Source organism: Lacerta agilis, chromosome 1 (genome assembly GCF_009819535.1).
Source record: "Lacerta agilis isolate rLacAgi1 chromosome 1, rLacAgi1.pri, whole genome shotgun sequence".
Taxonomy (NCBI): domain Eukaryota; kingdom Metazoa; phylum Chordata; class Lepidosauria; order Squamata; family Lacertidae; genus Lacerta; species Lacerta agilis.
Window position 1 is genome coordinate 47,915,498 of NC_046312.1, and position 25,791 is coordinate 47,941,288.

General features: G+C 38.6%; 1 protein-coding gene across 49 annotated transcripts in view; it reads right to left on the reverse strand.

The window, feature by feature from the left end:
* MADD (MAP kinase activating death domain) overlaps positions 1-25,791 on the reverse strand; it is a 78,870-nt gene that overhangs the window by 47,257 nt on the left and 5,822 nt on the right. For 25 of the 49 annotated variants that reach the window (XM_033148100.1, XM_033148416.1, XM_033148301.1 and 22 more), the window contains exons 2-11: positions 13,949-14,121; positions 12,277-12,891; positions 10,466-10,769; positions 9,811-9,942; positions 8,677-8,790; positions 7,765-7,845; positions 4,725-4,781; positions 2,784-2,962; positions 1,023-1,258; positions 266-422 (exon numbers count right to left, since the gene is read on the reverse strand). In XM_033148100.1, the coding sequence (XP_033003991.1) occupies positions 266-422; positions 1,023-1,258; positions 2,784-2,962; positions 4,725-4,781; positions 7,765-7,845; positions 8,677-8,790; positions 9,811-9,942; positions 10,466-10,769; positions 12,277-12,891; positions 13,949-14,010 (1,937 nt within the window). In that variant the 5' untranslated portion in view covers positions 14,011-14,121. Of the gene's footprint in view, positions 1-265; positions 423-1,022; positions 1,259-2,783; positions 2,963-4,724; positions 4,782-7,764; positions 7,846-8,676; positions 8,791-9,810; positions 9,943-10,465; positions 10,770-12,276; positions 12,892-13,948; positions 14,122-25,791 lie in introns of those variants that run through there. The other 24 variants (XM_033148380.1, XM_033148407.1, XM_033148337.1 and 21 more) reach the window with 3 other exon arrangements.

The window sequence follows — 25,791 nt, forward strand, 5'->3', positions numbered from 1 at the left end:
TTCAGCACTAGCCTAAACCTTTTTTCTTCTGCCAGTCTTTTAAAAATGCTTCTAAGAACCTTTAGATTTGGATTTTATGATACCCTGAACTTCTGATTTGACTGTATTTTTTTATTTTGTATTGTTAAGGTTTTGTCAGATTATCGACTGCTTTGGAAACCAGTGCTGGAAGCAGTATTGACATTTTTCAGGGGGAAATGGGGGGGGGGACAGAAAGACAAAGGCCACTTAGAACCAGCTACATAAAGTTGCTCTCCCCACTAACCTATCATCAGTAGGTTCAGAATCTGTTTCTCTCTCTATTGGGACACTCAGTGCTTCAGCTAGTTGAGAATTGCTGTCATAGACACGGTAATGAATTGGCTGCAACTGATGAGCATACCACTTTGGCTTATCACCAATCAGAGCAGGGTCAAACATGTCTGTAGAAATAGCAAGAAAAATGAAGTTATTTCCATGATGTAGTCCCCCAAATTCTCAATCAAGTGGGGCTAAAGCTGCCCTACAGAAATTACATTGTAAATGGTTAGGCAAATCATCAGTCCATAGAAAGATATTTGCTTCATGGGTTTTGAAATTAACCTTAATGTAGAGCTGCCCCTCCATAGAACAGATACATACATAATTTTATTTGTATGCCAACTTTTCACAGTTCAAACCATGCTCAAGGTGGCTTACAGCATGAAAAAAATACATAACTACAACATAACAAAAGTAGTCATGAGCAATAAATAAAACAATAAAAATACATAACCAAACATAAACCACAACAATTCCTCACATCTGAAATAAGATTTAAAATAACAACAGTCCCCAACCCAAACACACCAGCAGCCTCAGCTTTTTGTAGCTGGAGTCAGTTAGGGCCCTACCCTTCCAGGTCAGGTGAAAAAAGACCTTTCATGTCTCACAGCCAAGATGGTCAGATAGGATGCAGGAGACACTATTTCCTGACACTACTTTTGTATTAGAAGATTCAGCATTAATCAAGAGGTAGCAATAAACACAAGGCCAAGACTTACTGTTGTGGATTCTTTGGAAAGCATAATTAGTTGGGTTGAGTGACCATTCCCCAAAGTATTCCACTGCCTGTGTCTTGGACAATTTATCTGCAAAAGGTGTCTGTTTTGGTCTTGAGGCTAAAAACGAATTGGCCTGAAATGCAACCACTGGCCGGGGGAAGAGGCGAAGTGTGCGAGTATGCATCTGGAATCCTTGTAAAACATTTGGTGAATTGAAGAATCTCACCATGGCAACCCTAAAAAAATCCAAAAGGTTGGTAATATATTCAACATAACAAGTCTGAAGGACACAGTACATTCACATATCATGAAAAGCAAATTCTACATTTGTCTCTAGTAAGGGAGGGACAGAGGAATAAGTTCCCATTCATAGCTAATATCAACTGCAGCCTCGAGACAAAATATGCCCTACAAAATAAAAGAAACATCAGTGCCGCTATTGTGCTGGGACCAAGGAAAAATATATTTGGCTTATATTCTCACTTTCTTTGCAGCAAGCCTAGGGTACAAAGATGATCTTGAGTTCAGTTATCAACTCTGAAGGCAAATAATCTCTTTTACAGTAGTTGGGCCAAACAGCCTAAGTCAATGGAAGGCACTCCACAACACCGAAGCCACCTCTGCTTCAAGTGGCGGCAGCAATGGAACCAGGAGAAGTCCCAAACTATGATCCCACTCTTTCAGAGGTAGAGTGACCCCTTCTAGAGCAGGCTGGACATTGAAGCTGGATAGAGGAACCATCCACTAACCGTATCTCAGTCTCGTTGGATTATGTTTCAACTTTACACAGTTGAAATCTGGCTGGTTGAAATCCCGCAAATTGATTGCTCGCAAGGCAGAGAGCTTAGAAGCTCCTTTTGCTTTGGGTTTTCCCAACATGGAAAGAGCTTTTAAGCTCTCAGACCTGCTAACTGTGCTCTGGAACACTCTTGAAAGATCTTGTGGAAACTCGGATTGCCCCACAAGATCTCACATGAGCATCCCAGAGCCCAGTAAGCAAGTCTGAGAGCTTAAAAGCTCTCTGCCTTCCTTGAAAAGAAAGACAACCACACAGGTGTGGTTCCAAGTGTATATGCATTTTTCCATGAACATGTCATTCCCAGAACGTAACCCCCACACAAGAGTTAATCATACTGTACTACAACCTAACAGTACATTCACTGTCTTGCCTGCAGAAGATGAAAAGGAGAAATGGAGCTGCTTGTCATCAGCATACTGAGGACAATGAGCTATAGAACTCTGTATAAACCTACTCAATGGTTTCATGTAGAGGTAACACATTTTTTTCTATTTTAAAATTTCAGTTAGAAAACATAATCAGATTTAACAGAATATATATCTCAAAACAAAAGACTAGCGATAGCCAACAGGATGCTCTCCAAATGGTGTAAACCACAACTTTCATAATCCATGACCCACTGATCATGCTGGGCTTGGGCCAATGTTAGTTGTTGTCCAAAATATCTGGAGGACATCACACTGGCTGCCCCTGCAATGGACTGTGTGGAATCTGTATATACACAAGAGAATCTCATCCTCTAGTCTTATGCAGCCTCAGCAGTAGAAAATATTGTTAAAAACTGATGGTAGCTCACATAGAGGGTGTTCTAGTTTATAACAATAAATGTTCATGAAAAAGAAAATGAAAAAACATTTGCTTTTTTACTGGAAGGGCATTTCAGCTAACATTTTCTGCAGGACAGAGCAGCAGACCTTCCAGTGTATTTGGAAATTTAACAAAAATACATTGCTCAGACTCACCGAGTGGCCACATCCACAGAGTCTACATCATTGCCATAGATCAGGGGGTTGAACTCTGTAGAAGGTGTGGACTGCATGTCATTCTGAGGTTTCCCCATAAGCAGTGGGATCTCCTGGCTTTCATGAAACTTCTCTAGGTTAAGAATAGGCTGGGTATTCAAGCTCATGCTAGCCAAAGCCTGAAGAGCAATAGGTCACAAGGATAATAAGAATGGCATTGTCAAAGCTGCTTAAACTCATCAACAATCACAACCGTACAATGTTCTAGTTCCCCAGAAACAAAATACACCTCTTTCAGCAGATCAGTAAATTTTTAATCACTCTTTGACTACCTTTGCCTGCTCCAAGCAGAGAAAGAGAGAAGACCTTGCAACCATTTTACATAACAAATTTAGAATGCTGAATGGTAAATCTAATGACTTATTGGTTGACTGATTTAGTCACTTTATCTTGCCCAAAGCAACCCAAAGCAACCCAAAATCCCCCAGGCTAACTAGTATTCGGAGGAAGGCAGGTGAGTAAAACAAGATTTATAAATATATATATTTTTAAAAAAACAATGCTCCCCTAAATATACTGGAAACTACCATGAGGAAGGTGAAATCCACCCTTTCAGTAGCTCAACTGTATAAAACCAGAGGATGGGTGTATTAAAAATTAATAAACTGAGGCACTCTACAGAGTACTCCAAACACCAGAGATAAGGCAGATGGTGGCACAAGAAAGGACTTTTTTCCACCTGTAGTAATCCACTTTGTTATCCTGTAGACACAAGGTTATGCCCCAAGGTATACAGTGGGACGCGGGTGGTGCTGTGGGTTAAATCACAGAGCCTAGGGCTTTCTGATCAGAAGGTTGGTGGTTCGAATCCCCGCAATGGGGTGAGCTCCCGTTGCTCGGTCCCTGCTCCTGCCAACCTAGCAGTTCGAAAGCACACCAAAAAGTGCAAGTAGATAAATAAGTACTGCTCCAGTGGGAAGGTAAACAGCATTTCTGTGCGCTGCTCTGGTTTGCCAGAAGCGGCTTTGTCATGTTGGCCCCATGACCCGGAAGCTGTATGCCGGCTCCCTCAGCAAGTAACATGAGAAGAGCGCCGCAACCCCAGAGTCGGACATGACTGGACCTAATGGTCAGGGGTCCCTTTAGCTTTATACAGTATTAATAATTTCACATTTGTTAAGTACTGGTTGTTTTACAAATTTCCACTGTTGTTTTTATGTTTAATGCCTTCGTGCATATTTTATTACTTTTTTGGATTTTTAATTGCATTGTAAACCACCCTGTGATAATTTTTATTTATTTATTTATTTAAGATATTTTTATGCCACCCTTCATAACAATCCACTCAGTATTATTCTCTGCACTGAGATCCCAACTCCATCAATCTTTTCAATCCAAATAAAGGTGCAGGGTCACTGTGCCCTTTCTCATAACAGCTAAGTCAGGGAAGCTCAGATTTCTAGGACAGTGCACTGTTTTAAAACTCTACAGTTTTCTGCAGCTCACATGGCAGGGCTAGTATTTTCACAGAACTAACATCTCATGGTCTGACAACATCACCCAAAACATGAAGCATATAAGAGTTAAAGATTTCACTTCGCACATAGTACACAATCTCATCAATTTAATTTTGTCTCGTCCTCAACTTCTTAACAGTTGTGGCCATCCTACAAACCTTGTGCCTTTCCCCTCGGCCTGAAAAGTGAGATGAGTGCCACATCCCATAGTTGTCTTTGACTGGACTTAACCATCCAGGGGTCCTTTACCTTACCTTTTTTTTTTTTACCTCCCCGTTTATCTCAATGTCTGCATCTAATCTCTCTCTAAACCTCCTTGTCCTCCTGCAAAGCTCATTCCCCCCCTCCCCCAGCAAATAAATCAAAACAGGTTAAAAAATAATCCAATGGAAACTTGAGGCAGAATAGAGTAAAATAAAGACACCTTTTTGTCAGGCGTGAGCAGCTGTTTCTGAGTGATTGCAGTCATGCTAACCAGACACTGGAGGCAAGATGGAAGATCACATGACAACACCAGCGGACAATCAGAGGCAAGACGAACACATGATCACAGAGAGACAGATGGAGAAAAAACTATTACTACTAATACCACAGATGAGAAAGGAAATAAAAAGGGATCATAAATTGTCACAGTTCCTGAGCAAGGCCAGACTGCTTTCACCCCACACATCTGCTTGCACACACTTTTTTTTAAACTGACTACTAGCCAGCTGTTTTCAATATAAATATTTATAATGAGACTGATCTGAAAGGGCAATAATAAGCCCGTATATATTTGTTAAGTATTTATGCATGCATAATACTGTTGCGCCAATATTTCCCACTACCATAACCATGTTTTGTCACAAGGCAGTCACCTTCATGATGTCACCCACATTTCCTTTGCTTTACCCTGTGGATAGTAAGGTTTTGTGTCTTGCATCATTGAATGAAAGGAATGGTTATTATTCTTTTGTTAATTCACTTCACACTACTCAAATGTGTGGGAGTTTTGCTGAATAGCCTCTAAACTGTGGAGAGAGAAAAGCAAACAGATTCTGAAAGAGCAGCTGGGGATTCTACTGTAAGGGTCTATGGCTGTTCACTGCAACAGGTTACACAGGAAATCACAAAAGGTTAAATGTGTAGTTCTGCTCTTCTATGGGAGCCAGAAACAGCAGCTTTTGTACTGCTACTCTTAACACTTTACCTTTAAATACTGCATGCAGCATGCAAGGAGGTGTGGGGGAAGAAAAGAAATAAAATCATAAAACCTATTTTGACAGACTCATTCAATCTGACTAAAACCAATAAATAACTTCACAGGATTAGAGAAAGAGAACAAATATGGGCCTCATAGGCAGCAATATGAAAATGGAGAAAATGATGATTAAGAAAAGGGAAGGCAAGACAACTGAAAGCCCAGAGATTCTAAGGGGTGTATCATGCGGGAAGCAGATTTGTTTGTAGATATAAAGTACTGGTTTAGATGACCATTTTAAATGTAATGATGAAGCGTTTTATGTAGTGCCCAATACGCCATGAAGCTCTGACATGTATGATTATCTTACAATACCACGGGTTTTAAATGGGGGTTGATGGATGAGATAAACCACAGCCTACCACAGCGTCAAATATTAAAAAAATGACTGTTAACAATACACAGTAATAACACCTGCTGATTTCAATGTTTCATGACCACACCAAAATGCTCATATGAAAACACCCTGGGGTGGTTTTTTTTGGGGGGGGGGTGTCTCCCAATCCCTCAGAGCCAACTGGGGGAAGCCCTGTTGTGCAAGCAGAGGTCCTTGCACACGGCTTCTGCTAACAGAACCAATTAGTTGAATCACACCCAGGATCCCAAAACATAACAAAGTGACCTGGTTTGGATGTAACACTAAATCATAGGTCAGTGTTAGACTCACATGTTCCCCCTTTTCCTTCTGTCAGGGCTGCAAGGAGCTCAGAAGCTTTCTCTTCCATGTTAGAGTAACTGCAGCTTACTGTGTCATTCAAACCTGGAGAATGTGTGGCTCATTTTAACTATGATCAGCTGAAACAAGCCAAATTCATACAGCTTGTTTCAATTAATTGTAGTTACAATGAACCATAGTTTAGGGATTGGACAACCCACTAAACTCTGGTGGATCTACAACAGAAGCAGAACCTTCAGTTTCCCACCTGAAAGTGACACCAGAGGAGGGGCCACAAGCCTGAGGCTCGCTGTCATAATTCTAAACTACATACTTGCCTAGGAGTAAGTCCTATTATAAAATACAGCAGGACTTACTTCTGCATAAACATGTGTAGCATAGCATTGTAAAGAATCTGAACAGGTAGAAAGGCAAATCTAACAGAACTTTGGAACAAATTCAGGAATGTTACTAGATCAGAACTTTTTTTTTAACAAGCTTGACTGTTCACTATGTGGCACACTGGCATCCTGAAAGATGGGGCTCAACACTATTTCAGCTTAATATACAGTTGTTCCTTGTGCCAAGTGTTAAGGCCAGTGCTTTTTTTCGGGGGGGACACAGGGGTACGCATACCCCCAAACATTTTGTGAATCTAAGTTTGGCCTCATTGAGGGGCAGAATTTCAATATAAGTAGGGAAATGAGAGTAACCCTAAACATTTTTAGGGGGGGGAGCACTGGTTAAGGCTATTAGCTATTTACAAATCTGATCCAAAGCCTTTCTTACATTTTTTTTATCTCTAGAGGCTCCTAGGCATTTTTATGTGAGCTTCTCTAAAGTAGAAACAGAAACAGAGGACAGAAAAGTAAGAAAGGCGGATCAAATTGTAAATAGCGTGCCACGAAAAGATTATTATTCAAGAAAAACAGCTGAAAAATGTAAATGGCAGGTCCTGCAGTTTTACAAGCCAAGTCAAATGAAAAAATAAGTCAACCTAAAAGAATATAGAAAGGCAATTTTTGTTATTAGGCAAGATTTACAATGTACTTTGAAAACAAGAATACAACTTCTACTTTGTGTCACTTAAAAGAGAATGGACTGAGGGGGAAATCACAGTGTCTCCTCAAGGGAAAGTATACTTATTGGACCTTTGTTCAATAGTATAACTGGACAGAATCTGCAGCTAAACACACACCAGCTTTCCCTAGTCATCCTCTAACCATGACTGACTGTGTTCCAAAGGAGCCCTTGCAAAGATTTTTTTTTAATGGCACAGAGCTACAGAAGCCCAATTGGACAGAATTCCCTGCATTGAATAAAGCATCACTAATGTACCCACTATCAGCTACCTGAAATAACTCTCTTTAACCACATTTCTCATATTTTAGAAATGTTTCCTCATAGAAGTTGAAATAGTCATATTTACATTAGAGAGTCCACTTTGAGTCTGAACTTTAGTAATAAGTTGTCCCATTATGATGCTGCAAACAGTCACAGCATCCTTAGTTATCTAATATACTAGTAGTGGAATTTCTCCAAGCCACATTCGCTAGAATCCTTACATACCTGCTTTAAGTGCTTTTTCAATTCTAAAGATTCTGGTTCCGGCAAAACAGGTAATGACTCAGCATTTGTAGGAACTATCACCTGGAATAAAAATTTATAGATAAAATTGCGTTTACAAAAACTCTTGGAGTGGACAATCTTTTATGACTTCTTGGAAACAAGACAGAATTAGGGGCAGGAACCCTTGAAATTGAACTAATTTCCCCTATTGCTTATGCATTATTGGCTGTGCTCTAAGATGAATTCAGAACTGTCAAGCAGATGATTGCTTTTTCTAATCTGTCAACAAATTAAAATGTGACCTAATTATGTCACTTTGCTCCTTGGTAACAGTTGTTTTAGAAAACATTTCCTTGCCCTTTCAATGGAATAATTTTCTTAAGTGTCAGAAACAATCCCCATTTAATTATAATTTTAAATTGTTCTTTTAAATATTGTTTTAACATAAAAGGTCTATAAATATATTAAACCAATAAACGTATTTCAATTCGTCTTGCACATCAAGAAACATTTAACAAAGGCTCTATGGGTGTGGCTATCCAAAATGTGTATTTGCTAAATTATAAACGTGTTTTTAAGCTGTGTTTTAGGTTCTTGCATTTCCAATGTGGCCTACATAACACAATATAAAATATATTAAAAATCAGTAATCAAACAGTTACAAAGGACAGTGACTTAAAAGCCTAACCAGAACCATTTCAGTAGGTTATTACAAAACAACTTCAAGCAAATCTGCAATTTAAAAAATGAACAGCTGTTAAAACCCTTTAATACATAAACAAACAAGGCAACATCTATTTTGTGTTAATTAAGAGAAGGGGGTGGGATTAGGAAATAAAATCATAACACCCACACAGTCCCCATCAAGAGGAATTATATATAAATTCTGCTTTATGAACAGGAGTTACCTACCTTATTAGTATCCAGATCAACTAGCCATACATCATCTGGCATTTTAAAGTCTAGTTTGTAAAGAAAGAAGCTGGCTGGGACTCCAATGAGATAGGGTGTTGGGGCCAGAAGCAGCTGTAGCAGGCAGAAAATATTAATAAGGAAAAAAAAATCTGAATCCTTACAGCTTTCCTGATAACAATCCATCCACAATCACTAAAAGCAAACTACTGGATAGATGACAAGACTTAAAAGCATAAGCAAATGTTGCTACAAGAATTCATTAAACTTTGGGCTCAGTAAATTACTGTGAAAACAATAGATTCTGTAACATTACTGAGACAAAACAGGTGCACATCTGAATAGTAATCTGGATAGGAGACCACTGTGCATGAAAGAGCAATATATTCACATAAATGAGTATTTTTTAAAATGAATTTATCAAACACTGAGGACAGCAGAAGCTGAGAAAAACATCTAAATTTGGGAAGGCCTCCTTGAACAGGTAGAAAATGAACTTTTCATCAAAGGACCAGATTATAAATGGAAGAAAACTGGTGCTTGAAAAGGCAGCCTGTGGTAAAAATGGCAATCAAAATGATACTGTGTTTGGAACAGCACAAACTGCAGAGGAAATAAGAGGCTTTGTGGAAAGCTGCAAAAGAAAATGTTTGACAAAATAGGCCTTGCTAAGAAACCTGAAATATGTCCTTTGCAAACATTCTACATTCTTGTAAAAGGAATAAGCCTAAAGCTTCAGCAGCAAGTAAGTGTTGCTAGAAATTGTTTTCCCTGTTTTATAATTATTGGCTCTTAGAGGCATTACATTTCTAGAATCACAGGTTCCCTGCAGGAGTAACATGACCCTTCAATCTTCTAAAGTAACCGTGGACCAAATTGCCTATATGGCATCAACAGCTTTGGAAAGAAATATACCATATAACTATAGATAAAATATGGAACGTCTCAAAGTATATTCTATCATTAAACTTCACTGTTATTTGTAGGAACATCTCAGTAGTTGCCAGGCACATTGAAAAAAATGCATTTTAATTTAGACAGGAGGACAAAACCCAACAAAAATTTGACTGCTCTCCTGATAAAAGGTTTCAGCAGTGTCACAGCGGTACATCCTTTACTGAAATGATGGCATACCTGCTCTGCAGAAGCCATACAGGTAGGAAGAAGTGGAATCACTGGGAACATGTACTCCAGTGGGTAGATCATAGCCACAAATGCCATGACAGACATGGAGAGCGCATTATAATCCCGGGACTGCAACACCACCTGCAACCAAGGAAACTCTTGTCAATACAACCACACAATTATTTTGTCATGATAATAAGCTCTGAAGGCTTCTTCCCATGGGCCTTCATATATATATGTATTCTAATACTGGAAAAAGTTTTCCCTAATCAAATACTATTTCATGCAGAAGCCTCAGATGTCAAAGAGAAAAACAACTACCAGACTTTTAGAAGACATCTGAAGGCAGCCCTGTTTAGGGAGGCTTTTAATGTTTAATAGTTTATTGCATTTTAATGTTCTGTTGGAGGCCGCCCAGAGTGGCTGGGGAAACCCAGCCAGATGGGCAGGTATAAATAAATAAATTATTATTATTATTATTATTATTATTATTATTATTATTATTATTATTATTATCAGAATCTTTATTGCTTCTGTGAATAGGAAATTGAACATTGTGATAAAAGCATACATTCGTCCTTTCACATGGTCTTTGTTAAGTTTCTGTTGAAATGCAACCTCTGTCTGAAATGTCTACAAATATATTGACACATGTCCCTCTCACCTTATGTTCCAGAAGAATACAGGATAGCACCTGCAAACATGCATCCACACCTAACAGCTCCAAGGGCAGATGCAGGGGGAAATCCACCAGAGAGAAGCGGGATGGGTCAGGAAGGGCAAACGTCAAGGCTGGCTGCAATTCATGTGGTAAGACCTCCACATCCACTCGCTTCTGGCCAGCAACAGGCACAGGTGAGCGAAGCAGCCGGTAAATCCACGCCTCAATTTCACGCAAATCATGTAGCAATGCACTGGATTTCTCCTCCACTAGAAGTGAACCTGTGAAAATCCGCCATATTGTGTCCCTGTGTAAAAGCAACAAGATTAACCCCAAACACATATACTTGGTAGTTCTACTAAGAAACCTGTCAAAATATTCAGGCTATGTGAGTTCTTCCTTAAGAAGTCAGACTAGGGGGTATATGCATGTCCTATTATTTTATTTTGTTAACAAAATGCATATACCATTTGACTGTAGTAAAACCTTTAAGCTAATGTACGACGCAGACCTAGGTGAAAAGAAGTATGGCAGAGCCTTAATTGCATCTTGTTGGAATCATAAAATTCCCTTGCAATGTAAGGATCTATCTTTGCACCTATGTCACTACTAGAGGCTGTAGCCCTGCTCAGTTTGCTCACCAATCCCATCTACCCATGCTTGCCAAAGCCGCCCACTCTGTCCCTTACAGAGCTTTGGGCTGCCACACCCTGCACTGGATGTCTCTCCACAGCCTTCCTGAACTGCCAATCCACCACTTCTTGTCACACCATAAAGCCACCTGTTGCCCACCAAGTAAACTGCAGAATGATGACACTCTTACATTTTTATTATATTATATAGTAAGATAAGAAAGCAAACAAACTCCAAATAACTCAGATGCTTCTTTGACTCCAAACAAGTACCCCAGGAATTGTTATACTGTTGTGCAAGACAGAACAGTCAGGTTGATAGTCCCCAAAGATATTTAAAGGGTAGTATATAGCACATAATTCCTCCACTGTATCACACATATAGTCAATCTATAATGTATATTTTTAGAAGGCTCTAGCAGTTTTAACAGCATAAAATGAGGGGTGTAGAGTTACTGAGAACAGAAATTGTTTTTTTAAAAAGGAATCACAAATTCACTTTCCTGTGTAGTTTTGTATTAGAATGCTACAACTACAACTACATGTAGTTCTCTTTTCATGATGCATTTGTGCACAGAACATGAGACAAAGCAACAATGCTCCCAGCAGAGTCTACCAAACCAACTGAAGCTGATCCAACCAAGCAGATATAAGAGCAGGGGAAGTAGTCACTTTCAAAACCACAAAGTAACTAGAACATAGGGAACAACTACAAAACTGAGCTGATTAGAGACATTATTGGTTCAACTTAAGGCACAAATGCAAACTGGGAACCTGGTCCACTAAGAGGTATAGGGAGACCCACTGAGGATTCTTTCCTCAGCCAAAAAATGACATCCTAGGCTGGCTAAAATGTGTAAGCACATAGTACATATCTTCTGCAATGGGTGTCAAGTTTTGGCACACTACCAAAAGTAAGGAAAGCAGTACCACTAGGTAGGGTGTGTGGGAAAGGACAGCATGGTATGATATGTTTCATGCCTGCAGTGACTATTCCTTTGCACTAACTCTGTGGCCTGTGTACAGCCTGCAAGTCCTCTCATGTGCCTTATGAAGAAACAGTGATTCTGTGTCTACACCCTTCTTCTTGGAAAATAAGCACACTTCATCAAGCCACAGCAGAAAATGAACTGCATCATCTAGATATGGTATTAAAAGGGATGTTTGCATCCCTTCATGTACCTCTGCACGCCTCGAGGGATCCCAAGCTTCTTGCCCAAGAGTCTCTCACTGCAGCAGTCCACCAATCTCTTCAGGGTATACAGACATTCACGAAAAGTAGAAAAAAAAGGATAGTGACTAATGATGCAAAGTGAGGTCAGGGTGCTGTTACGAGAACGGTGGGTGCCTTTTGCAGAACGTTTACTACGAGGTGATCGGGTAACATCTGGTGCAGACTCTGTGCTTGGTGGTTGCAGAGAACCACCGCTCTCTGAACTCTCATTACCCCTCTCTTCTTGGGTAGTGGATGTATCCCCAGACTTGGGTGCTTTCTGCCCATCTTGGGAACGATGTCTGCCACTGCCTTCTCCCTTCTCCTTGGGCACACGCTTTTGGAAAGAACGGTAGAAGTTGACGCATATCCCATAGCGAGTGATACCAGAATCTTTATCAGTGAGTGTAAATACAAAAGAAGTATCATCTCGCAGGCTCATCCGTTTCTGCCGCACACTTAAACATCCCTCTGGCTGGCAGAAGAACACTACATCAGGAGGAAGTGGAAAATCAGTGTGATCTTCTAGAGGGTAGCGGCGCAGTAGTTCAGGTGTCTGTGCCACACTATCACTGCTTGGTTGCCTACAAGCAAAGCAAATGCAAAATTACTTCATACTGAAACGCCACACTGGTTACCCATTTGAACAGTGGAAATACGAGAGGGCCTATTTCTGTAAGTGGGAGCCGTAGGCACCATGACTCTGGGTTGCAACGTAATTAGGGCAATGAATAGTAAGATCTGCATCAGGAACAAATGAAAGCAAATTTGTACTTGGCGAGGCTCTGACGGGGTGGCCAGGGTACTCAACCCAATCAAAAAGCAACGTGTGAAGGTAGGCACAGCTTGCTGGATGGGAAAGCTGACACCAAGAAGAAAGGATATTGAGACGTAGGCCCCTGCCTTCACAAAGAGTGAAGTGGCAATTGTCAGAGGAGCTTGATAACATCTTCTAAAGTGGCAGTTACTATCTGTGTGGTCTGTACACACAGGTGGACATGTTTTCAAACAAGAGCACAACAGTGTTCTTTTTCCCTCTCCTCAATTAGCATTTTTCTCTCTTTATCTCTCTCTTTCTCTCTCTCTCTCTATATATATACATACACACACACACAAAAACAACAACAATCCCACATACATACACCTGGCACTTGTGGCCATCGTCTACCAAGTGCTTCATGAATGCACCACGGCCTTAGATGCTTCCAATGGATGTTCACTGGTAAAGCTGTAGGATGCCCTCTCCCATAGCTACTCCACCTCACTAGGCATCACTGGCCAAAACAAAACTCCATGTATGAGGTGGCTAACCTGTGGGCTGCATCTGGCCACCTAAGGTTTTTTTTGTAGTTCCCTAACACTCTACCCCCACTACAATCTGTCATTAAAAAAGTAATTTTAAAATTATTTTAATTTTTTGCTCATTGCTCCCTTAAGTACCCCCCTGTGGTGCCAAAGGGCTTTTGTACTACCCAAGCCATCTAAAATTCATTACTTAATATAAAAGGCCATGTCCACTTTTGCTTTTTGCCCACACCCACTTTTGCACCCAGAGGGTTGACATTGGGCCTGAAGAAGTTTATGAATATATATGTGACAAGGGTCATTACTGTGTAAATTCCATCTAGGTTGCTACTGTACCTGGCCCCAATAATCACAAGGTAATCAAGTAAGCGAGGACAGCTCCTCTTCTTCTGCACCATTGTCTTTCCTCCTTCACTATGTCATCTCAGTAAATTCTTCCCTCACTGGACCAGTTGGTTTCTGATAGCTGCCTCAGAAAACAGAATGCTCATGGAAATTGTGACATCAACCTACAACAAAAGATATTCAATTCAAGGTCAGACTCACATTCATCAATAACAATGCTCTGATCAAATGCAGCACTTTCGGTATAAGCAGCATATTTGTCACAGGGCAGGCTGTTCAAGCAAAATATCCACACTTCCATCTCTTAGTATGAAAAGTACTTGTGAAGGGTAAACAACAGGGAAGTCTTGTTCACATAAGACAGCCTCCATGAAATCATTTCAAAAGGGGTCACTTGCTAGAACCACAGCCGGACTAGGCTTGCACAGGAAATGGGGTTTTGTGAACTGACACCAATACGTGAGTGATATACATACAGCTGTCCCAATTTCCACTGTATTGTGACTGGCACCATGTGCTACTAACATAGTAGCAGTTGCCTTCACACAACTTAGAATTAACTTGCAGAGTCCACTGTCTCTGGGTGGAACTCTGGTTGTTAGTTTAAATGGATTGGGGGGGGGGTTATCATCAATTAATGAGGATGGATATATCTGAAACTCTGCTTTTCTCTCATACAAATTAGATCCAATTATTCACTATATTCAAATTAGGACTTTAAAAACAAAATTTGGTCTAAAGCACAAATTACATGTGACTTTAACTATACTTCTGCCCTTGAGTACAGGGTTTCCCTCAAATTGCTGCTGTGAGGGGACTTAACCTGGGTTGGGATCTTAGCGGGTGGAAGGGCTTTAAGACTTTGCCTCCTGCTGTTATCCTGGTCCATATTGGGCCACATGAGACCATTTTTTTGCAATGCAAATTTCAAGTGTGGGCTATCCCAGCATATCTGCCTACATTGCTAGGATAACAACCTTGATGACAATTTTTTAAACTGTATTAACCATAATCAACCAAGACAAAGATTGTAAAATTATTGTTGAATAAGATAAAAGGAACATATAAAATTGATAAAGCAACACAATTCTTAAAATACACAATTCATAACAATTCACTAAAAGGCCATTTACTAATAGCAGTAGCAGCAATAATCCTTTTATCTGATCAGGTCTCTCCCTCCCTAAAGGCTGCCAAAAACAGTGTATCTTAACCAGCCACCTAAAGCTATAAAGAGATGAAGCCAGATGCACCTCAGTACAGAGAGAGTTCAACATGCAAAGAGCTACCAATGAAAAGATCGATCTTTGGGCTCCAACACATCCTGCTTGGGAAACACTAACAGGGCATCATATGCTGATCTCAAAGCATGGACAGACTGATATGGAAGGTGTTCTTGCAGATTTTTGGGTACCAAGAAGTTTAGAGCTTTTAATATCAAAGTGAGCACCTTGAATTTGGCCCTGAAACAATTTGCAACTGCTGCAACTGTTTCAAGAAATGAATAATATGGTTGCTCCTTCCAGCATTCTTGCTGTAGCATTTTGTGCTACCTGCGATTTTTGGGCCACCTTCAAGGGCAGCCCCACATAGAGCGTATTATAATAGTCAAGCTTAGAGGTTTACCAATGCATGAGTAACCATGACCAGGCTATCTCTATTCAGCAACTGGAGGAAAAATGTTTTTTACAAGTGTGATATGATAGATTTTAACACTTTTTTGTTGCTATTGTATATACATTATAAGTGTTTGTGCAGCCTCCATTTTAATTCCACTTCTGGCTAATAGTGAAAAAGAAATGCCTCAGCTGAAAAACAAAACAGGCTCAGATGTGGAAGCAATCTTATCTTGGACACCAAAAATATTATAACATTTCTACAAAAACAAAAAAGTAAATCTCTATTGTGATACCATCTACAAAGCAACACTTTAGCAAGTCTTGGGGACAGAATGTGTGTGGTTTTCAAATAATCACAGTCCACACAGCAATATAATCATAGCTTAATCGTACTTTATTAGTTGGAAGGAGGGAAGATTGTGTCTCAAGACCAAATGTAATCAGAAGAACCTTGGATCAGCTAGGTACTTTAGATACTCTTGCCAAGCCCAAATGAGATGAAACATGGTTAAATTCTATTTTCATAAAACTTAGCTAAAACCACTTACCCTATAAAGCCTAGATAACACATACTGTATAGTAGTACACAAATATGGTCTGGTTAATCTGATTATGCATTTATATAAGCAAATCCTTTTCAGCTCAAGAAGGCTCTCATTTACTGCCAGTCCACTGCAGCAAGTTCCTGAACCCCAGTTCTATCCACAGATATACTGCAGCAACTGAGCACTGCAGGTGTTAGAAACACATTTTTTAGAAGAAAAAAATCATTTTTATTATTAAGTAACAAACACACAAAAGTGACCATTAAATAACACAGAACGGAGAAAAGTACAAGTCATTGCTCAGAACAGCATTTGGCATTCAACATTTATTGCTGGAGACTATTACTTCACTCAGGGAGAATATTTATCTTTTCACTTTCACCTCACTACATTCTCATTTCAGTAGCTTCCACTGATACATAAAAAAGCAACTGCTTACTCTTCTGATTTTATATTATGTGCATTCAGTTACTTTCAAAAAGAACTGAAAACAATATATTCATCCATATGTCACATGTCATAATTCCATAGCCTCCATAATTTCAAACAAATAAATTAGGGATACTCTTGCATGTTTATAACAACTTTTTTACACTAAACAACATGATCTGATGAACAAACTAGATGTGAAATTAACAATGTCATTGCAGTTAACATATCTAGCCATTTAAATAGCAGCCACTAGGAGACACCAATCAGGTTCACAACCATAGTTCATGGGAAGGGACTAACCTTTCCCCATGCACCATAGTCACAACTCCAACAATACTCCCCCTTGCAGTTCCTATTTAAAACTACGTATGTTTATTGAAATCATGCAATTAATCTAATGTCTAGGTTTTTTTTAATATCCCTGCCTTCTGAAGCAGGAATATTAGTTTTTCCATGCAAAAAAAAACCAAAAATCTTTAATGGAACATTTAATTTCACAATGGATCTAGCTGTACTTACTATACAATGGCTGCAACTTGCACATTCAGAAACTTTCCTGATATGCAGGTAAGTGGGAGATGAAGAGAAAGCATTTTGTCTTAGACAAGAAAAAAATAATAATATACTTGGCTCTGCTCAAAAAACTTAAAAGCAAAAAAGATGCTGTTTCATATGGCTCCTGTATGGTGCTCCTGACAGTAATCTATCTATCACATTTTGCACCAGTTGCAACTTCTACATCATCTTCAGGGGCAGCCCCACATACATCATTTTCCAGTAATCTAACAGAAAGGTTACCGGAGCACATTCTACTATGGCAAAATTATCTCTGTCCAAAAAGGGCTACTGCTGGCAGTAAAAATACTTTTATCCACTTATCAAGTTTTTTTATATGAGTTAAGTCACAGATTCAGCTTGTTGAGATATGCTGCATATTATTCTGTAAGGACAAGAGTACTGGTATCAACATTTAAACATATTAAATACCAAATTCATACATATCAAAATAGGTTGGCTAGAATATACAGGTACTGTAATCTATAGGCACAATATCTAACAGGAAACCTGAGCATCTTTTAAGCAACCCAAGTGTCTGGCAAAAGCCTTAAGACTGCAAACGGTTAAAAACATCAAGCATTAAGATCTGCATTTTAAGTGCTGGATTCTTTTTGAAATAATGAAAAAGGTTTTATTCTAGTTAGGTAAATGATAGCTACCGGTAGCTCTCTTCCCACTCAGAATGGGGAAGGGGAACAGGGATCATCAAAAATAAATAAAGCCTTCGGAAATTTCATGAGTGTACAAGACAGTTAAGAAGGCCAGATATGAAAGGGCACAGATGCTCCAACTTCATTTCTAGTGATATTAAAAATATATTGCCTTTGCAAAAGCAGTGACATGGTGACAGAAACACTCTCTCTCCAGCATGTACCGTATTCAGTTCTATAATCCATATCATTGCCCCTTCTACAAGAGATGCTCAGCAGTAGTGATTTTTTCCAGGGGGTTCTCAAGGGTACGCAGTACTAGCACCTCTTTTTGTTGTTGTTAAAAAGTGTGGCAGTTACCGTAACAACTTTAAAGTGAGTACAATTGGAGACATGGAACAAATTAAACCTTTCCTTTTTGGGTCGTATTGCGGCAATAAAAATGAACGTTTTGCCAAAGTTTCTTTTTCTGTTCCAAACGATGCCAATCATAGGAAAAACCAATAATATAAACAAGTGGCAAAAAGAAATTTCAAAATTTTGTGGAAAGGCAAAAGACCTCGAATAAAACATAAGATATTGATAAACACTATAGACAGAGGTGGTTTTGGTCTACCGGACCTCAAGATCTATTATGAAACTGCTTGTTTTTTGTGGCTAAAAGATTGGTGTATACTAAAAAATTGGAAAGTTCTGGATCTAGAAGGCCATGATATCCGTTTCAGTTGGCACGCTTACTTTAATTATGGCAAAGCAAAAGTACATAGAAGCTTCTTAAATCATATAATAAGGAACACTATATACAGGGTCTGGGATAAATACAAAAATATATGGAAATGAAAACACCAAGATGGATCTCCCCTTTCGAGGCAGTAGCGCTTAAAAGAAAGAACAATGGAAAAGAAGAGTGGATTACATATAATCTTCTTCTAACAGAAAGAGAAGGGATATTAGAATTGAAAAAATATGATGAGATTAAGAAGATCATCTCTCAAATTGGTTGGACTATTTTTAAATCAATGAAATGTACAAACAAGATAAGATGGTTGGGTTTGAAAAAGAACCCTCCAAATTTGAAAAATTATTAAATAGTAACAATAAACTAATTTCCCGAATGTATAAGATCTTGTTAGAATATGAAGTAATGGATGAAATGATAACGGCCTCAATGACCAAGTGGGCCCAAGACCTGGGTCATCCAATTATGTTTGAAGACTGGGAAAGATTATGGCAGGTCAACTTAAGATTTACAGCAAACTACAACATAAGAGAGAACATGTTGAAAATGGCCCACAGGTGGTATATCACACCAGCCAGACTCTCAAAAATGTATAAAAGTCTTGCAAATGTTTGTTGGAGATGTGGAGCGGAAAACGGGGATTTGATGCATATGTGGTGGCGGTGTCAAAAAATTAAATTATTTTGGGGGGAGGTATACGATGAATTGAAAAAGATGATGACAATTTCTTTTACCAAAAGACCAGAGACGTTTCTTCTAAGCATGATTGATAAAGAGATACCAAATAAATTCAAATAAGTCTTTTTATATGCAATTGCAGTGGCCCGATTAGTAGTGGCAAAAGGATGGAAACAGCAAGAAGCACCAAAAGTCACTGACTGGCAAATTAAATTACAGGAACTAGCTGAGATGGCTCTACTAACAAATAACATTAGAGGAAATACAAAGCAAAAATTTGTTGGAAAATGGGAAGTCTATAAAAGATATGTGTTAAAATATAATAAAAGTTTTGTTACCATGCCAGCATTTGAGGGATAAAGGGAAGGGAAGCAAGATGAAGGAAAGAAGGTGGAGTAACTAATTTCTGAAGAATGTACTGGAGAGTATGTATAGGACAATTTGCTGTGTTGTAAACATTCAAGTGAATCTTGGTAGAAGCAAAGGGATTTGTCAGGAAGTTGGATTAGAAGATTTAGAAACAATAAGTGTGAAGACCAAACAGAACAGACTGTTTCTTTTTCTTTTTCTTTTTATCATTATTTTTTCTTTTTTTCTTTTATTATTTTCCCCCTATTATTATTATTATTATTATTATTATTATTTGCTCTCTCTTTTTTTCCTCTCTCTCTGTAATCGGTCTAAAAGGGTTAAAGCAAGACACAAATAACCAAATAGTATTGTGTGTAATTTTATTAAATTTCTGTATAGGTTTGAATAGGTTTGGGTACATGGCTGGATAAGATACTTATTCATTTGACATTTGTTAATTTGATTTTTCTTATTTTTTTGTAAATTAAAATTATGCAATAAAAAAATAAAAAAATGAGTACTGGCACCTATTTTTATAGAAAAAAGTACTGCTTAGCAGTGTGCAGAGCAAAATAGGCAGTTGTGTTCCTCAACAACACTCTCACGTAGACAGAGTCAATAAGCAATGATTGAATGATTATTTATTTTCTATACTGCTTAATATATTAAAAATCTCTCTAAGTAGTGTACAAAAAACTGAAGCAACAACAGACAACTTGTTAAAAAATTACAAAAACACAAAGTTACATATAAAAATGTTGCATTAATACAAAGTTATTAATATATACAAATCATATCAATTCATTTTCCTTCTGACACAACCTCCCTCTCAGCCTCTGGGTTCTCACCCAGTGTCCAAACAAACTCCCACCTCATACACAAAAGTCTCACAATGAAAAGAGTTCCTGGAAACAGCAGGTATCACCCTAGTCTTCCACTTTTTATGGTGAGGCCCAAGGTGGATGGTACTTCCTCAAGATGCCCACAGCAATGTCCCATTCAGCTGGGAAACAAATACCTAAATCAATTATAAGTGTCACACACTGAGGAAAGCTATCATTCTTGTTTCACTGCTGTACATAGCATGGTTATCACTGGTGTAGTAATTGTTTGGTCTAATATTACCACACATAGTACAAGGTTTCAGCTTTCTTATATAGTTTCCCCCCCCCCCCCTTTCAGAGTAGAGTACGATTACTGTGTTTTCATCAGCAAGTGCCCTGGCCATACAACCTTCAATTCCATGCATACAGAGACTGGATAACAGGAGCCTCAGGTAATCTGATTCAGATCAGTCTCCATAGCAACTCAGTCTCTTGTCCCTAGATCACAGCCCATTGGAACTATTTATAGAGCAATTGCAATCTCCCCGCCCCCCACACACCATGCACACACAAATCTCTCAGCACCACCCACATTACAAACAAGATTCACTTAGGCACAATAGCTGCCTTTAGCTAGCAATTATACATCACTTTCACAGGATCATGAGTTGCATATGACAGTGTGACATTTTCACTATGGACTTCAATTTGCAAGTCACAAGAGCTTTCCCCCTCTCCCTGTGGAGGATAGAAATCAGATTAATTATCTCTTATTGTGAACTAGGCTACATTTTCTGAGCTCAACTGGGGGTGGAGGCAAATCTCCATGCATCACAGAACTAGTAGAATAGAATGAAGGGGGGAAATTGGTCAAGAAAATATGGCTTACAGTAAGTAAACCTGAATGCCTGTCCTGAGTAAATACTTATTTTTCCTCAAAGAACCTAGAAGCAGGAGGAAGAATGTGAGAGGCAGGGGAAGATTGGAGGTCTGGAGACTGTAGGCCTGTGAGCCAAGGGGTCAAACAATTGCCACATCTATAGTCTAGAGCAAAGGTAGCCAAGATAATGTCCTTGGCTCCTTTAGCCCAAGTCATTGGGCTACAATTCTCATCAACCCAGTCAGCATGGTCAATGGTCAGGGATGATGGAAGTTTTAATTCAACACCTGGAAGATACCATATTGGTTATCCTTGTTCTAGAGTCCTAGCAGAGCGGCTATTCTTTTAACAATTGCATAAAGATGAAGCTGTGTCAATTTTGGCTTCTACTGTCACTGCAGCATTGTGATCTGAGAAGCCTTAAAGGACCAACAAGGGCTAAGAAGCAGAGGAGGATGGATGCTGATTGAATAGCCAGCTACTTCCTTGGCCGCAGGCTTCTAAGAATACACAGAGCAAAACAATCTTGCCAAATACTGAAAGACAGTCAGTGAAGAATCTGACCTTCAAATTCTTTGAGCTGACTGCACCAAAAACAACAACCATGCAGCCAAAGGAGAGCAACTGAAATTAGGCATAATCAAAAATGGCTTTTCTTTATTCATCAGTGCCAAGAAGCACAGTTCACATCTTCTTAAACTAACAGCTATATAATCCAAAATTCAATCATGGGGTAATCTCATGTTCAAATATTATGTTAACTTGACACCTACTACATGGATGAGCATTTTGTTCATTCCTCATTTTAAAGTGAACTGACTCAATTCCCATCTCCTGGACATACACAGACCAGAACACAATTATCCTTGGGATTTCACACTTCTCCAAAATTTATGATCCAGTTCTTAACTCAAAGAAATGCACTAAGTGTTTTGGAAAATGGTCTTTGGGACCATATCAAACATCACATCACTAGTCACTTTGGACTCCACTCTGGACCTTTTATTGATCCCTCTGAAACAAAGGAGGCAGGTAGTACATAAAGACTTAGTAATACTGCTACTCATGAGGGCCATACAGTGGAACCTCAACTTACGTACGGTTCTACTTACATACGATTCCAGTTATGACCTTCAGTAGGTGCTTTGACGTATGAACTTTCCTCTAGATACGAACAGAGGCCTTGCCAACAGTCCATAGCTCGCCCAGCTGGCTGTGGGGCAGCACTGGGGCCTCCGCGACCAGGGAGAGGGCCCCCATCCCACCCCCGAAGCTGTAGAAGAGATGCCGCCGGCAAGAGACACAGCAGGGCGCACTGCAGCCCCAAACTCTGCCAAGGAAATAACCTGAGGAAGTCCAGAGAAGAACCTGGCCTGGCAAGGAAAAAAAGTGACCCTGGCCGAAGCTGTGATTCCTGAATTGCAGGAATCTCTGGGCTGGATTACCCTTGTGGGTCCTTTCCAAATCTACAGTTCTATGATTGTTCTATGATTGTTCCATGCCAATCACACATGCTTTAATTCTATTATTGTTCCATGCAGTGAACTGCAATAATTTGTTTGGGCTTTGCTGCAGGAATCTTAAGTGAAACACTGGCCATTATCACAGACAGAATACTAAGAGAAAGATCAGGATACTAATATTGCACATTTCACTGAGTCATCCTACTAAATACACATGGCTAATTTTATGGCTATGGTCTACCTTCACTATCATCCCATAGGTAACTGGATGACCCCATGATAACAGGATGATGCATTAGTATGCACACTTTTTAAAAAGTGTATATAGGCTACAAAAATTCTTTTTTTTGTAAATAATTTTTATATTTTTTATAAAAGAACAACAGAACATCAAAAAGAAAAACAAAACATACAAGCAAAACACATAAATTTCACAAATCATTACAATGAAATTTTCCATTGTATGGTGACTTCCCCCACTTCTGAGCTTCATTGTGAATTTCTCTCCTGTAGCAGGTTCTTTTTCTAGACATTTAAATTGTAAATAATAATAAAAACAATACTTTGCAAAACATCAAACTATATAAGTTACTGATAACCTAACTGTACTTCTATAAGGGTATTCTATATGTTGCAATATTTCTTCAAATACTCTTTAAATTTCTTCCAATCTTCTTCTACTTTCTCCTCTTTCTGGTCACAGATCCTCCGTCATCTCTGTGAGTTCCATATATTCAAGTCTTTTCATTTGCCATTCGTTTATCGTAGGAATATCTTGCATTTTCCAGTAGTTGGCTATTAATAATCTGGCTGCTGTTGTGGCATACAAAAAGAATGTACATCCTTCATTGGGATCTCATCTCCTACAATTCCAAGCAAAAAGGCTTCTGGCTTTTTCGTAAAAGTGTTTTTAAACACTTTTTTCAGTTCATTGTAAATTTTCCCCCAGAAGTCTTTTATCTTGGGGCATGTCCACCACATGTGGAAAAAGGTGCCTTCTTTTTTTTTTTTACATTTCCAACACTTATTATCAGCTGTGTAATGCATTTTTGCCAATTTCACAGATGTTAAATACCATCTATACATCATTTTTAGTATGTTCTCTTTCAAAACATTACACACAGTAAATTTCATACCATTTCCCCACAATCTTTCCCAGTCCTTCATCATAATATTGTAACCCACATCCAGGCTCCAAAATTTCTATGCAACATGACAATGGAAAAATAGTTTGAAATCATATCAAATTTTTACCTATTTTTGCTCACTTGTCCACTCCCTGAATTTTTACTTTTCCTTATTCTATTGAACATTTTAGATTGTCCTCATAAACTCATACAGTACTTCTAATGTATTAGTGTCATTGTCAAGATTAAAGTTCCTGAATTTCCATATTAAAGTTCCCTGCATTTCAAGTACATTCAGGTTCTCTCCATTTGTTACATTTCTATTCAAAACCATCTGAATATTTCATTAGCATGTGATTTTCTGCCAACATTAAAGAATTATGAAAGATATTAAGGAGTATGAAGGCAACATATTTTCCTCTAATTTCCTTGCTATCTATTACTTTGTTTCCATAAATGTTGAAAAATATTCAATTAAGATTCTTTATGAACATGTTCAAGGTTAAGTTGTCACAACACATTACCAGTATTTCTTGTCACACAGTGGATATGTCTGCACAGAATTTTATGTAAGAGAACTAAAATGATTCATCTACTGGGTGCTATAGAAACTGTTAGTTATGTAACTGCATGCAGCATGTGCACATAATATATAGTCTTATATTTTATTATGTGTTTATCTTGTATCTAATCAGATACCCTATCAGCTCTAGATACCCTAAAATAACTGTGTCTAAAAAATTTGGGTCATGGACCCAATCAGAAAGGAGGTGAACCTTGACATAAACTTAAATGGTGCCCAGGATCTGATGCTAGATGTTAAGTTGCATCAATTTGGAACAGTTTCCATAGACCTATCAAATTCAACATACAGTATGTGAAAGTAAACATCTGCCAAGAAAGTTCAGCAGTCACATTTGACTTCAAAAGAAAAAGGAATTTTTATTTAAATGATGTGATTGGTAGAACCAAATAATCATAGAATTGTAGAGTTGGAAGGGACCCTGAGGAACATCTGGTCCACCCTCCTGCAATGCAGGAATATGCAGCTGTCCCATGCAGGAAACAAACCTGCAACCCTGGTATTATCAGCACCACACTCTAACCAACTGAGCTAAGGCCTATACAGTATAGTTATATGTCTAATACAGGTATAACAAGGAAAGAAAGGAATTCTTTATGCATAAAGTTTATATCCTGCTTTTTCATGTCTTTCTAAATTTCCAAAGCATATTACATTAAATATATAAGCACACTCATACAATTATTATTATTATTATTATTATTATTATTATTATTATTATTATTATTATTATATTTCTTTATATCCTACCTTTTCCCCCAACAAGGAATCAAGGCAACTTACAACTAAAATAGAAACATACAGATCATGACAAAAGTATTACAGTACCAGCCCTTTCATTAAAAACAATCAGTTCCCAAAAGCCTGCTAGAACAAGAAATTATTCACCTGCCAGCAAAAAGGCCAACAAAGAGGAACCAGTCTAATTTCTCTAGGAAGAGAGTTTCAAAGTCTAGAAGCAGCCACTGAGAAGGCCCATCCAAAAGATAAATCACACTATAAAATGTTTCAAAATCTCATTTGTAATGAGGATGCAAGCTATTTCATAAAACCCTGAAAAAATAGAAAGGTCTTAATATTTTCCCCTAAATGTTAAGCTGAAAGGAGAGTTCAAAAATAAGACACCATAACTGAAAAGGACCAGCTCTATTCCCTTACAGATTCCATCCAATGATTCGGTGAAAACTAAAGTAGGATGTGGCCTGTCCACAGATGGCAGAATAAAAATGACTAGTGTCTTCAACATGGCCCATTAGAATAATAGTAACCAGCACAATTAGTTAATACTGGTCCTATATGCTCTCTCTAATGTTTCCCTTATCCTTGAAAGGAACTGAGCTGCTGCATTCTACACAAGCTGAAGCTCTGGAGACTTTTCAACAGCA